This window comes from Lucilia sericata, unplaced genomic scaffold (assembly GCF_015586225.1).
Source record: "Lucilia sericata isolate MDLA Ls3-8-SP2 unplaced genomic scaffold, ASM1558622v1 Contig000002F_arrow, whole genome shotgun sequence".
In the NCBI taxonomy this organism is placed as follows: domain Eukaryota; kingdom Metazoa; phylum Arthropoda; class Insecta; order Diptera; family Calliphoridae; genus Lucilia; species Lucilia sericata.
In genome coordinates this window covers 1,466,256-1,482,697 of record NW_023994043.1, presented here as the reverse complement: position 1 = coordinate 1,482,697, position 16,442 = coordinate 1,466,256, and the positions used below count along the sequence as shown (strand labels likewise).

At 29.8% G+C, this 16,442-nt stretch overlaps 1 protein-coding gene across 18 annotated transcripts in view; it reads left to right on the top strand.

Annotated features, from left to right (window-relative positions):
* The window catches only part of LOC119616084 (transient receptor potential cation channel trpm), a 236,896-nt gene that overhangs the window by 107,460 nt on the left and 112,994 nt on the right, over positions 1-16,442 (top strand). For 16 of the 18 annotated variants that reach the window (XM_037972276.1, XM_037972258.1, XM_037972249.1 and 13 more), the window contains exons 4-5: positions 836-1,005; positions 6,650-7,359. Coding sequence is in view for 5 of the 18 variants with exons in the window: in XM_037972387.1 (XP_037828315.1) it covers positions 7,312-7,359 (48 nt within the window). In the remaining 13 variants the exon portion in view is untranslated. The remainder of the gene's footprint in view (positions 1-835; positions 1,006-6,649; positions 7,360-16,442) is intronic. The other 2 variants (XM_037972367.1, XM_037972406.1) reach the window with 1 other exon arrangement.

The following is a 16,442-nucleotide window of genomic DNA, read 5'->3' as shown; positions in this document are numbered from 1 at the left end:
AGCTTTGATAGTGGGTATAAATATAAGATTCGGAATGGCCAAATACTTTTCTATCTCTATCATAAGTTATACTTAAACTAGAATACTTCTTATGCATTTTTCAAAAATGCATCCTAAAAGCGTATTTGAAAAAGAATGCATTATTTTAAACGTTTTACGTAATCCATCGATTTTCATCGATTGGATTTTAAATCAAAGATTTTTGAAGACAAGAACATTGGAAGTTTCAAACCTTTTGATTTTTTTTTTTAAGTTTTTAAAATTTTGAAGGCGGATATATATTATATGTCTCTTATGTGAATACAAAACATTAAAGAAATCGGAAAACCATCGGCTAATTCTTATTTCATTTTTCATGAAAACCTAATTGAAAAATTAATAAATTGTTTTACAAAAGACAGTTTATTTCCGAAAATCATTTTAGCTGTCTAATATTAAACAAATACCACAAAAGCCAATAAAGAGTGGTATCATAAGCCCTCTTAACATTTTGCTCTTTCTATGTGCGTGTATGTGTGTGTGTTTGTTTATCCATGTATCTGCAAATTATGGCAACATTATTCACAAGTTAAGACGGCTTTAAAAAGTATTAAATATATTTTGAAATAAATGCCTTAGTCAGATTCATACTCATCTTATCAGCATTAAACAGTTGCTGTTTTAACTAAATGTTCATGAATTAATTCTATTGTTCTACAAATGACTCGCTATTCATCTTATACTGAAACGAATGATGATGATGATGTTAATTTTCACTAATTAAGAAAAAAAATTACTTTTGATGTGAAATAATAATAAATTCTTTTGTTGTCTTCCCTTTTTGTTTTCTTTGCAGACATTTTAAGAATATCAACCAATTTATTATTGAAACTTTATTAACGCTTATTTTGAGAAGGAAAACGAAATCAATTAAAGGACTTCTCCATGTTGGGCAAATTTACATCAAATCATGTTCAGGTCTATCATCAGTATTCCCGTACTGTTTCATTAAAGAAACCTAAAAAGGTAAGAAGAAACGTTTATTATCGTTTGTTTCGTTTATTCAATTTTTCGTTTTTCTTTGCTTGAGTTTTTTTCTTTTATGCCTTTTACAAATTTATTGTATGTATTTTGCTTTGTGTTCAAAGGGAAATGATTATATAAAGTTCTTTGTTATTAACACATAAGACGGTACAAAAGCTTTGTGTTAAATTGTAGATTATAAGCAAATTTTTCAATTTAATTTAGTTACAAAAAAAAAAAAACGAAATAATTAATCCATTTTTTTGTATTTAAAATGCTTTAAATTATTTTTTTTTTTTGCAAAGCTTTATCTTTAACTATTTATTAAATATTTTTGTTTATTGTGTACATTGTTAAATAAATTAAAAAAAATCATGTATTTGTTCTTGTTGTTAAATGTCCTTTTAAGATTTCTGTTTATTATATTGTATGCAAAAATCCTACATGCTTGTCTCGTATATTATAGTTGACATACTGCACATATCACTCATTTACTTTAAAACTGCCTTAACTGAAAATTATTTTTTTTTTTAAACTGAATACTACAAAACCTTTGCAATCTATTACGGAGTCACTGTATTTTTTCCACATGTCAAAATACTTAGTTGAAGCATATTTATTTATATAAGTACATATTTATTTTCGAATTATGTACCACGACACACAAAAAGTAGTTATTTAACACACCAGAAGTAAACTATAGCGGTGTCATTTGCCAATTTGTAAAATAAATACAATTAAGACTCATATTATTTATGCACATAAGTGTGGCCTAAAACAAAAGCCACGGATGTTCCCAACTAATATGAAAACTTTATTTAATCTAAGAGTCCATTTCTCAGTTCCTTTTTGGAAGTTTTTTGATTTCCTCATATTTCGACAATCCATAAAGACTATTATCAAGCTTAAAAATTTGCAACAGCAGGATTCATCCAAAATAATGGAAATTGTTTGAATGGAATTAAATTGAAGCGAGTATTAGACAAAAAATGACCGAAATGATCATGCGGTCAGTAATATTCCATCACGACAACGCTCTGTCATATGTTGCAACATATGTGAAATACTACTTAGAATGTTGTGGTTGGGAAGTTTTGCTTCACCCGCCTTAGAGTTAAGAACTTGCCCCGTCCGACTACAATTTTTTTGCTTCGCTTTAGAACAGGATAACCGAAATTGTTCTTGGCCTTAAAATATTAGCTTTAAACAAAATCCTGCATTATTAACTTATACACCTAATATAACATTATGCCGCTCAAATGCATTTTAAAACCTCCTGAAGTACCTATTTGGTACAGCTAATCTAATATTGAAGCTACTTTTTTCGGGACAGCTTTAATGTACGTTAAATTTTCTTGAAAACAGAATGACTTGAACAATAATAGCAATTTTTCTTGAAACTATGTTTTCTGGACTTAAGGCACTTTTGAAATAAATGAGCGATATGTATTTGTATATTTCAATTTTCAATTACTATTGAATGTTTTGTCAGTGTATTTTTGTTATATGTTGTCGTTTTCATTTCATTCAGTTTCTCCTTTTAATGACGAACCATTTATGGAATAATTACACTTATCAGTCCACAAGGATTGAATACATAAAGGCATGTGGGCAATTTCGTGTCAAGTGACCCAAATTAAAAAAATCGATTTGGATGAAATTTGCATTAAGGTTAGTACTATTGGATAGTAGGCCAGGCATATCTATAAACAAATATGCCCCTTGCTTCCCACTAAATTACCACAAAGCTCTTAAAGGAAATTGTGTAAGCTTTCTTTTGTTCAAAATAATAAAAAACCGTCCATTTTGAAAAAATAGGGGAAATGTGTCAAATATTGACAAATCTTATTCTTGAGTAAAAGAATTTTTTTTGATAGAACTCCCACTCTCATTCCATTAAGAGACTATAAAGCCCTTAAGGAAATTGTAAAAGCTTTCTTTTGAGCAAAAAAGGGTCCATTTTGAAAAAAATTAAACGAATTTTTATTTAAATAAATGGAAGGATTGAAGAATATCTAAAGTCTTTTCGACAATTTTTGCTGGGACCAGTAGGTGAAAAACCTGACCTACTATCCAATAGTTCATCCAAATCGTTTTTTTAAGTTGGCTCACTTGACACGAAATTGCCCATATGTATAACAAATATTGACATTCAAAATCTAGTGTGGGTTGTGTTGGGTGGATGTTGACATAAATTTATATTTTATAGATGTTTCTTTTATACATACTTATTTAGAATAATTTTATTGTTTAATTAATGCTGATTTTGTTCCCAACAGTTTAAGAAAAAGTTTAAAATATTTGGCTTTAAGAACCAGCTTTTAAATGAATCAACATTTAAACTGTAAAAAGGTCTATTTTACTCTTTTAATTTTATGAGGTTATGACTGTAACTAACTTTTTTGAATTTTGTATGAAAATACTCCTTTGAAAAGACTTTTCAGCACAAATTGTATTTTTTTTTATTTTCGGTGTGAGATCGATTTTTTATTGTAAACGTAAAAACTAAAATGCATGTTTTCCGAAAATCAGATAAAAATTAAATTTCGATGAGAAACATATTGAACTCAACTATTTTTGGATTATGCAGGTTTTGTAGTAAATGAGCGATATGTATGGCTTGCGTTTTCATTCTTTAACTACAGTAATGCATAAATTTACTGCAGGTACTAAGTAACAAACACTTTATTTTTTAAGAAAATTTTAGGTCAATGTTGCTCTTTAATCAATGAAACTCCTTTTTTGGCCCATAATAAATAACTAATGTCGAAAATAAATTATGAAAAATTTAGTTTTGTTTTATATAATATGCGTAAAAAAATGCAAAAGTGTAATAAAAGCCATAAATCTTACTAAGAAAAATGTGCTTTTAAAACAAATGAACAAGTTTGAAAAATATGAAAAATGATGTTATAATTGTTTAGTGAGACATTAAAGAAGAGACCAATTAATTGTTAAAACATAAAAAAACATTTTGTTTTTAATTTTGTGTCATTTATTGATTGTACATATATTTCTAGAATTGTTCTTTTAGGCAACAGCACCTGACGAAATAAGTCTCTTAAAAGTAAAAATTAAGAAAGCTTTATAAAAAAATAGATATAAAAAGAAGAAAAGTTATTATTTTGATCACAAATTATACCAGACATAGATAATGCATTAGTGTATCATTTTCCATCAAAAATTTACTTTGGCCAAAGATTGAGTTAGCACTTTTTGAATATAGGGTGTCGATATGTATATAAATACATATGAGAGGAGACATTCGTCACTTTACATTCATCAAGTAATCTAGAGAGTGGATAATTAAAAAGCCAACACAGTTCATTGCCATTCATTGACTTTTTGACTGTCTCTTTGTAATCTATTGTGTGACTTCCTTGTAAAACAACCACATATTACAATAGCTACTCATTTGGGTAGCCGGTGGCTAGGGGTAACCCTGTGTGGTACATTAAATAGGTAGTTCATGGCTGTTCTGTAGAACCACCTGGCATTATGAAATAAATGAAACAAATATTTGAAATTTAATTTTGACTAAAGATGGAGTTTCTCGATTTAAATTGTTTAGTCGAAATCATACATAAAGATGGAAATTATATTGATTTTGTCATTACATTTTTAACACATCAAAATATTGTTGTAGATCCACGAAAGTGTATATGCATGTATATTCAGGGTTTTCATTAGATTCGCATGATATGGCCCACGCGGGAGGAAATAGTGAGTATACAGCTCATGTCATAAATATGTTGATTAGGCGTCGAGCGTGATAAAATTTTGTCCAAGAACAACAACAATAACCATAAAATTCGATATAAACAAGTTTTATAGGAAACAAAAAATATATATATATAATTAAATGAGAATCGGGTCACATTTGACCCTAGCATCTAAATAATAACCACTTACTGTTGCCCTTAACTAAAATTAATTAAAAATTTGACCGACCTAGTATATACATTAGACCGACTCACTTTGTATGGAATGCAAAAACGTGATTTTGTTACCCCTCTCAAAATTTACCTTGATTTGTTTTATGATGATTCCCGTTTGTGAGCTGGACCAGTTTAGTTTTGAAACAATATATCCAATATGGCGTATTTTAAAGGGATTTTAAAGCCGCGTTCAATGATGTATTAATGTACAATTTTGCACACTACTAGTCGTGGCATCAAAAAACCTTTCAAATGATACCACGTATTGTATATGTTGTTTAAGAAAAAACTGAAGAGGGACTTTTTTGTAACCGATCCAGCTCACGAACGGTCACTGATAAACTAGAAATGTTTTGGAAACCATCATAAAACAAAACAAATATTTTTTAAGATGGGTAAAATATTGAATTGAACATGAAAAATCGTGTCCCCCATAGGATATTTTCTTGAAAATTGTACAGCTCACGAATGGACAACACTGAACCGAAAATATTTTGGGAAACATCATATTACATAACAGCGAATATCTCTAAAATGATGCGTTTCAAAATACTAAATACGAGAAAACTAAAAAACAATTTTTTTGAAGAGATCCTCAGTTCCCTATCAGCGATTAAAAATCTTGATCTCGGTACAATATGTTAAAAAAAAATTTTAAATATTTTTATTTTTATTACGGAACTTTTGAGACCCATTTCGAAAAAATGGAATAAAATTATTTTTCAAAAATTATACTGACGCCAGGATTTTCAATCGCTAGTAAGGATCTGAGGACCATTCCAAACAAAAATATTTTTTATTTTTCTCGTATATTTTTTATTTTTCTCGTGTTCAGTACATTAATACACATCGATTGAGAGTTATTCCTATATTAAATTCTTATGAGAGTTAAAACTACCAGTGCAGAGATGAAATTCAACAAATTGAAAAGAACAAAAACCTATTTCATAAGAATGGGTTCTTAATTGACTCTACCCCGAAATAATCCCTCTTCAAAAGCATTTTATTAAGAAAAATTCGACAGAAATTATTTTTTCTACGAAATAAAAATTCTTAATATTTTCTTACATTGAAGTATCCCTTCCGTATCATTATTATGGATTAAATAGAAAATTAACCTTAAATTTTCGATTTATGTTATATAACACTTTTACTTGTTTTTTTGCCGTGTTTACTTTGACCTTACCAAAATGCTTTGATGGTTTTGATCCAAGTGAAAAATTAAGATTTTGTTTCTACGTCTTCTATGGATGATAACGATGTATGTTTGTTTACAACATTTGCAGAGAATTAAGTAAATCATTTACACAGCCAGACATACAGATTGATTTTTCGATTTTTTATTTGTCTAAAAGACGAGACAAAAGTCATTTAAGACTATATATTTATGTAGGTAATTATTGTTTCTTTAATTTGAAGTAAATGCAAGTACATATGTATTTATTATATTGGTTAGAAATTACACATTATTATTTCTTTATAAAATCAAAAATTATAACTAAACAAATTAAATTTCTTTTATATTATTTATTTGCACTGGCTGGCTGCCTGTTTGAATTTACATAAATATTTTTGCATGCTTATTTAGCTTGAAGTAGTAACAGTAGTATATAATTTATAATAATTTGAAATTTAAATAAAAAAAAATACATCGATTTCAATTTCAACAACAATTTTCTCTTTCTCTTTTTATGGAAATATTCATTTAGACAAATACAGAACAACTGTTGTCAAGTGCAACATAAATAAAGATAAAAACCAAATATTAAATTTAAAATAATAAAATTTCGCAGAATAAAAATAAGAATTGCTTCAAACACATACGGAAAAGGATATTGAAACACTCACAACAAAGTAAAACAGGATTCACAATAAAATATAAATAAATAAAAAAAGAGAAAGCGTAACAAGAGGAAACAGAAAGGCGGTTACAGTAATAACAATCGCAAATTCGCAAGAGACAATGTTAATACAACAATAGCAAAAAAATAAATCGCAATTCATAAATTTATAACTACATATAACGAAACATTGCAAAAATAAAAAAAAAATAAAATCCAAAGAACAAAAGAAAAAATATATAAATAAAAAATACTAACTGAGAATAACATCTGTAAAATACTGACTAAATGTCTGTCATCTGTCAGTAAATCAACAACGACATCATCAACAACAATTACAACGCCTACGACCTAGAACAGCAACAACATCAACATCATCTCTAGCATTTGAATCGTAACGAACGTTTCGTGGGAGTGTGTGTGTGTTCGGTGTGAGGGTGTATCCTGTTGGCGTTTTTTATAAAAAAAACGCCGTGTAACAATTTTGTGGCAAGAGTGTAAAGATTACAAAAATTCCACAATTCCGGAATATGTTGAAGCCAAAACGTCAAGCCAAACAGAAACCTAAAGCCAAACCGGTAAGCAGAAGAAATAAAATTAGTAGAAGAATCAATTCAAACATATCTCCTCCTAGTTTTTTTTATTCCCTTCTGCTTTTTTTTCTAACCTTCTCTCAAAAAAAAAAAAAAAATCTAAACAATTATTATTAAAAACATTTTATTTCCTCCTTATCCTTAAGATGCGTAAAACAATTTACTTCCTGTTTATCTTCTAATCCATTTCCTTTTAATTTTTTTCATTTCTAAAATTGTTTTACAATTTAGCTATTTTTTTTTCAATTTATTAAATTGATTGAAATGTCTACTTTTTTATCTATCTTTACTTCTATCTATCCTTTTCCATTTTCCTTGTCACAAATGAATCCTCCTAAATAAGTAGTTTTTCTTCTAACATTTCACTATCATTAACTTAAATATAGACTTTAATACCTTAAAAGTACTTGAAGTACAATAAATTTCAAAGTACTATTCCATAAGTATACAAATAGTACATTATTATTTTTACTTTTTTTTGATGTGCAACTTGACTAACTGCCAATTCGCTTTTATTTTTAGTTAAACAAATCGTATGTAAGAAATAAAAAAAAATTGCTACAAACAGCCCAAGCAGCTGAAAGCTGAAATATCTGTGCTTTTCAACAATCTCTGTAGTAGATTCAATTTAGCTTAGATGTCTTTATTGTATTTCTAGATATTTATTTGTAATCTAAGTACAGTAATCCTTTGGTTTACATTGTGAGTTGTTCAGACTATGAAAATCGAAAAGTTAAAAGTTGAAACGAACAAATTTGACAGCGTAAATCTGGGGATTACTGTAGCCATTTATGTGCGTTTATATTTATTAAAAAAAAAACTAGAAAACCATAAATTTTTTTTGTAATTGTATGAATGTATCGAATAGATTTTGAGTGCTTTATTTTATGTCTATGTAAGTGTTAACCAACATTTGTTGTTGTTTTTTTTTTGTTACCTTTCAACAGATTTCAATCTATTAAAATACGTACATTTATCCTTGAAAAATTTGCAATAGTCGACCGATAGGTCCTGTTTAAATCAAAATATCTGGCACTTGCAGATTTTTATATTCGATTAAAACGCTACAGAGCCATTATTGACGAATTTTTCTGGGCTAAATTGGATAACCTTTAGTTTCTGCTACATAACAAGCAGTTAGTTTGGTAATTGTGTTATAAGAAGTCTTTATTTTAGCTGCGAATCTAGCTACAGATGACCCTAGTCTTCATATAATGTTCACTGAAAATAATCCATGCTTAACTTTTCGAAAAACATTTCTTAAATACTTTTTTTGTAATATTTACAAAAATTTCGTTTATGATACGAAATATTATTCAATCAAACCTTTTCTAATTTTACGATAGTACGAAAACCTTTCGTAATATAGTTATTTTTCGTAAATGTGTACCTGTGTTAATTTTAGCCATCAGAGCGTTGGTAGCCGTCTCGCTCCGATGGAGGTTTATTTGGATAACCTCAATCATTGTCATCCATTTAAACTGTCTTCCAGCGAGTTAGTGATCACCTCCCCGCTCATTGGACTCGACTCCTACGGGTAACCTGAATTGGCTATTGATGCAGGGGGGGGGGGGGGGGTACCATTAATGACACTCCGATGTCCTTATCAGGCATAAGAAGAGCTGTCTTTTTAATCGACACGTTCCCAATTTTGGACAGAACTGCTGTTCTGTCTTCTGGCCAGTGAGTGATATCCTCCTTGCTTTTAGGAGTTGAATCCTCAAAATTACCAGTACTTGCTAATAATGCTTTGGGTACCGTCTTAGGTGTTTTAGTGTCCTTGCCGGGACTGGTTTTGACAGCCCTCCCCAATTTTGGAAAGGGCAGCTACACCTTCTTTTGGCGAGTTAGTGGTACCTTCCTCGCTATCAGTAGTTGCTACTGATGCTGTGGTCTTAGGTTTTTTAGTATCCTTTTCGAGGCTTGTTGTTCAAATCGGCACCTTCCCATTTTTGAATATGACATCTTTAGAGGCGAAGTAAGCCCTACCTTTATTCTTGGCAAGACTAGTCATAGATTTCTGGTCGATACCTATTACAAATAAAGTTCCCTCAGGTTCTTCTTTCCTGTAAAAGATATCCCATTTTTCCACGGCCAGCTCAGCATTTTGACCACCAAGAATTTCCAGTATACGTTCATTAGCAAGTTTACTGCCCCATCCTTTTATGTAGACAGTGGACTTTAAGAGCACCGGAAGCTCGTTCTTCTTTGCCAGTCCCAGCTTAGCGCCGTCCCAGGGATGAGGGATACTATCCACTTAGTTCTTTAGGGTGCTAACACATTGGTGAGATGCCAACCTCATCAACATCACGCCCATGCTGAACTCGCAGCTCACGTCTGTCGAATTACCGTCATCGTAAACTGCATAGCAGAGATCATCCCGGTATCTTCTTCCGGCAACTTTGGTATAAGATGGAGGCTCTTTTCCTTTTCCACTGTCTAGCCTCTCTTTCCTCGTTTTTTGGGGCTTATTTTGAGATACAACTACCTTCGAAGTTGATTTCGCTGACGTGGTCGTCTTCGGAATATCTATCTTGGTGTTGTCACACTTACTCGCAGGATTCTGACTTGAGGTTCCTCTGAGTGAATTATGGCTTGGCTTCGACTGTGTATTAGAAGACCGGGAGCTCTTTTTCTTCTTAGGTTTATTCTCAGTTGTCAACTCCTCGGGAGACCTGATCCTCTTTGCCTCAGATCTTGAGATAGACTCCGATTTTTCCTTTGGATTGTGGTTGGATTGACTAACTATAATTTCCTGAAGCATCTTTTTCAACTTCCTCCTCTATGCTCCAGATAGTATTTTCTTAGTAATAGATATTTTAGTTATGCTATCACTCACCTGCTCTACTTCATCCTTTTTGGGATTTGATATAATGGTGTTGTTATTATCATCTGAGGATTCAGATTCGTCGGAGTTCTCACCTATATTTAAAGGCTGATGGATGATAATTTGTTAGCTAAAATTTGTTAGCAGAAATAAATATTTTGTAAATTGCATCATAATTTTTCTAAAATTACTTTGCATTGTACTAAAATATTTCGTAGAATTTAGTATATATTACGAAAAAATTTCGTGGTGCGAAACAACTAAGTATTCGTATATATTTTTCGTATATATTAGAGATGAGTTATTTTTTTAATTGAGTTTTTTTTTTTAAATTTCATCTATTTAATAACCTATTTTTGAAATACTTCGAAAATTGATCACCCTAATAAATACACAATACATACACAGTTAACATCGAACCGACAATCATAATAAAATTTATTTTCTATTGCCTACGTGTAGGCTTACATATAAAGTTAAATACAATTTATATCAAAATCTAACACAACTCAATCAAAATGATTTTTTTGTTTCTGTTAGAAGTACTAGAATATTTAAACGATTTTTTGTTTTATTACTCCTATAGTTTCTTGTAAACCTTTCTGTCAATATGAATTTGTGCTTTTAAACATTGATATTATGAACATTACGGTACTACAAATTTATAGCAGAAAAATCTGCATTTTTCTGAACTGATATCCATCCCTTTCTCTATCCATATAAGGCTGGTAATTCAATTATTCCACGTTAAAAATGACAACCCTAAGTGTAAATTATAGCGATTGGAAAACATATCACTCTAGGTCATATAAAAATAACAATAGAAAATGTCTTCAGTCTCTCTGAAATTGTAAATGTGTCAACTATCAATTCTATGATAATGATTTGTTCTATGAAATAAATAACTATATCATGTTTTATAGAATTCGTTTCAAAATTTAACTGCACCCATATCCACTTTCGAATATCGTTCTAACGCTTATACATAAATCTATCAGAGGTATTACGATAAAATATTATAACAACATTTGTTGTACACCATTCAATTAGCTTCACAGCCAATCCAAAACGAACAATACTTTAAATACATTTGCAGCCATAGTTGGAAATCATATGCCCTGACGCACCTAAAACCAATATAGGAAACATAATGGAGAACTGAAAAAAGTGAAATAAATTGACATTGTTATAAAGAAACAAAATATTTTAGCTCGCTCTACCCTAATGTTCATCGTACATACGAATAGAAACTTGTAAAATGTATGTTTGAACAACTTTCAGCTTGTATCAAAATTTTATCAATTACATGTTATAGCCTTAAAGTATGCTTTAAATTAGTTGTAATTTCATTTATCTACAAAATACACATGTAAGTACATTAGACTGACTGACGTTGTATGGGAGGCAAAATCATGTTTTAGTTACCCATTTCAAAATTTACCTTATTTAATCTAGCGATGATCATTCGTGAGCTGAAACGATTTGAAAAAGAATTTTTTAAGTAATTTTTAAATTTTTTTCTCATCAAAGAGTGTATTAACCTTAAATAATAATTTAAGGTTACTATCGTCAGAATCCACAAGACTCATTTTCTTCAAGTATTTTAAAAAATGTAAATGTTTAAAGCAAAATGTTATTTGTTTTGTACATCATTAGACTCTACATTAAAAACCCTTTCAAATTATAGGAATGGGCATAGCTAGACCCAAAATATTTTCAAAATCATTATAAAACAAAAGAAATGTTTACAAAAGCCGAGTGCAATTTGAGAGTCGGTCTAATGTACATCAATATGTATGTATGTTTTGTTTATCCTAACAAAATTAATTAATTAGGTACTATTATTAGTTTTATTTTATGGAATTATTTAGTATTAGTTATAATTTAAATATGTGTATTTATGTCTGCCATGAATTCGTAAATGTGCTTGTACATATGTATGTCATAAATATTTAAATACTGGCAATATCGTTGACTTGTATACTTAGCCTTAAATTGTAGATAATTAATTTTTTGTAGAAACATATTTGTATGATACGTATTTAATTGTTATATTATAGTATTATTTTGTAATGTGCTTTATTTATTAATTATATATTTTTTAATTACAACCAACGTTACTTTTAACTAAATATGTTAATCTTCTATATATATAAAAGAGTAGCGTTACTGACTTACTGATTCATCATCGCACAGCCCAAACGGCTGAACCTAGAATCATGAAATTTTGACAGTAGATTTGTTTTTGGTTATGTAGATCCATTAAGGATTTTTGGGAATTTGTACATTTAAGGGTAAAAAAGGGGAAAAAACGGGTAAAACAGGGTTTCTTAATAGTGATACAAGAAAAAATTTTAATGCTCCCGTATCTACTCAATAACATTTTTGGAAATATTTTGAATATATCTCCCAAAATTAGGTGACACCTGTTTCGTACTTTTTTAAAATTCAGTCCTTTTTTGGTGTAAATGGGAGAAAACTGTATTTATGGTACTTTTTTTAGAACATTAAGAAAACTTTTTCGATTTATTGAAGTATTCCCATTAAATTACGGACTATCTCTGTAATATTTATTGAAACAAAGTGTTTGCTATTTCACTGGGGAAAAAGTACCAAAAAGGGGGAAAACGGAAAATGTAATTTTATTCAATCTTATTCATTCAATCTTATTTATAAAATTTAAAAAGCAGCTTATTTACTCACCCAGTATAAGCTATTGACATCTTATTTTGGAATTCGAGTACTAAGGCCTGGTACTGTTTGGTACTTTTTGAAAGCACAATTTTTCTGGAACAAATGAATGCAGATTTGAATCGTTCGAATTTTATCTGTGTTATATAGATTTAAATACGGAACATTTTGTAAACTTAATTCTCGAAAAAGTAAAAAAAAAAATCGAAAAGGGGAAAAATTGTACTCATTTTATTAGTACTAAGGTAGAATTTATTCCACTTTTGGTACTTTTTCTTTCTTCAAATGATACTCTTCGTATGTTCTATAATATGAATTCAAAACACATGATTATTTAACATATAGGGTCCTCATTGAATAAGACTATTTAAGAGAGAACTTTTTAGTACTTTTTGTCTCATAAATGGTACTTTTTGAATTTTCTAAAATATTCAACCTAGGAACCTACATTTTAACATACATGGTCTTGACTGAATAATATTCTGTAAGTGGGAATTCTTTGGTACTTTTCCATTTTTCAGATGATACCTTTTGGATTCTCTATAATGGTTAACCGGAACATGACACACGGTCCTTATTAAATGACAATTTATTGAGAGAGAATTTTGTACTTTTTCGTTATTCCGATGGTACTTTTTGAAATTTTTACTATATTGAACATAAAAATATAAAATTTTAAATATAGGGACCTTAGTAAATGAGAATCTACTGAAAGGGACTTTTGGTACTTTTTCATTCATCGAATTATATTTTTTGAATTGTATATAATATTGAACACATAAAACATAAAATTTTTGATTGAATGGGAATCTATTAAAGGTATTTTATAGTACTTTTTTCAACTAGTACTTTCGAAATTTTCTATAATGTGGAAGCTAAACGAATGCAACTAAATGCGAATTTAATCACGTGATATTGAACGTAAAAAACTGAAACATTAAAAAAAAATTATAAATTTTAATTTTCTATAAAAGTAATCAAATTTTGTATGTATTTAATTTTGGGTAGGGTTGCGAAGCACTCAGGGTATGCTAATGAAATATAAACGAATACAGTTATATCTTTTTGTATCCCATTCCTCAATGAAGCTTCGTCCAAATAAGACCCGTTACTCAGACAGGTCAACAATTTTTTAACCGAAGTACACTCATAAAATCATCATGATTAGAGATAAAACTTTCAGCCTATATGACAAATTTAATAAACAATAGTTTTTTTAACTTTAGACTGACAATAACCTGATGTGATTATGATTTGTATTCAGAGCGGCTCAATCCTTTAGAAAACTATAAAATAATCAGAACGTTTCGCTTTTTTTTAAATCTTGGCGCCTTTTGATTTCTTTCATAACCTAAAAGAATAAAATTCGTATGGATGAATATTTCGAAAATTTCAAAACATTTATTCTTATATTAAAATTTATTTAATTTAATTTATCTAAAATTATTTTGAATTATACTAAAACATTTCGTACAATTTCTTACATATGTATATGTATATTACGAAACAATTTCATGATGCAAAACAACGAAGCATTCATGCAATGTACGACATTTTCCGTATTTGGCATGGATTATTTTCAGTGTACTTATTATACCCCAGCTAGCATTTTTTGAAATTTTTGATCACATTCGAGTGAATTTTGACTCTTCTGCACGATTAAAATTATCATATGTATATGAGCTCATTTTCTGATCATAAATAATACATTCGTCGGGAGAAAATGTATTATTTCCCAATCCGCGACTTTTCTGAACGAGTCTTTTATGAGCCCCACTTCTGATCAGTTCTGACTAATTTTTTAATCTTTTTTGAATCATTAATGAGCCGACTTTCTTGTTCTTTTTTGAATTATTTTCGAATTATATATAGTCCTTTATATTCACTTTTGAGTCTTTTCTGAGTAATTTGTATGTTTGTTACAGACAAATACAATATTTGTTTGTAAATAAATGTTTGTTACAGACAAATACAATACAACAGAAACAGTTTTTGATCTTCCGACTGCGCTAAATGTAACTATAAAATAAATTTATAAACAATCTTATTTCGAACACCTGGAATTTCAAATAAATAAGATTTTTAAACATTAATTGGAATTATTTATACTTAGTTTAGTGATTAGTCACCCAACTATCTTCCGTAGAAGATCATTATACATATAAAATTATTATAATTAATATAATTTCAATTAATTTCAAAACACACTAATTCAAATACTCATAAATTTATTTTTATAAACGAAATGAGAATTATATCAACTCATTTTAGGCCACACAAAATTGTTTGCCAACTCTTCTAAAAGAGTCTTTTCTGAGCCGCTTTTCTAATCAGTTTCCATTAATTTTTAAGTCATTTTTAAGTGTACGTGCTGCAGTTCGATTGCAAACAAAAACAATTTCATAAGAAACAATTTTAGATCTTCCAACTGCATGAAATATGATCACATAATAAGTTTTTAAAACCATCATATTTTAAACACCAGGATGATCAATTTATGATTGCTATACATTTTGTTACTGTTTTTCAAATAAGAGAATACTTCTTTAGGATTACTTTTTTTATAGCTAAAATTTTAAATAATTTTAATGATCTATTAAGTGATAAAAACATTTCTATGTTCTAGTCTTTAAATTGGTCTAGGGAATAGCCTATGAATTATTCTTTGGATTAATTAGTGACGGTCATAGTCTATATTCAATTCGATTATGCAGTTTACAAACTACTCTATTATCTAGTCCATGGGGAGGCGATGGACCGTCTAGTCTATGGACCAATCTGGTGACCAAAAGGACTTGTTTATTGACTAATCTAATGGCTAATGAACTGATAATTTTGTTTCGTATACACACTATTTTACATTGTGAAGTCCCTCCGGGACAAGTTTCCTTGATGAAAGCCCCTCATCTTGGTGTATTACAATCCCGGGGTAAAGTGGTGCACCAGTACCTCTAATATGCCGCGACTATAAACTGGTGATGTCATATCACTCTTCGGCTAGTCCTTGGAATGATTTAACATGGGGTCTAACCAGAGAACCACATAATCTGGTACTTCGGGTGGCCAATTGCCCGCAGGACTTTGTCCTGACTAGTCAGTTGGTTGAGGTTCTTTTGGGATTCACGTAGTGGCTGTGGTTTAAACCCAAATTCGCGGGATGAGTAAGTTGCGGTTAAAAGACTGATGCACGGTGAAATCTATATTTCGGGATAAGTTCAGTGCTTTTGCCCATTGACAACAGATACTCTGTGGGACTAAGCGTTAGAAATGATTTGGTGTTAATTATTTATGATACTGTAGGGGTATACGAAACTCATTCCCGTAGAATGAGTTTATGTTGTTCTCTTATGAGTTTGTCGGATAAATGAGAAGTGCAGGGTTGAATGGTGATGGATAAAATGTATCTTATACAAGTGATACCATTGAATTTTCCTTCCTTGTCCAGGTATGTTCAAAGTAAACTCTGTTCATACCAGATTTACCACAGTGTATCACTGTGAGTAAGAACAAAGTCTCGGCTTGTTAGATGGATTCGTACTTCGGTCTACCG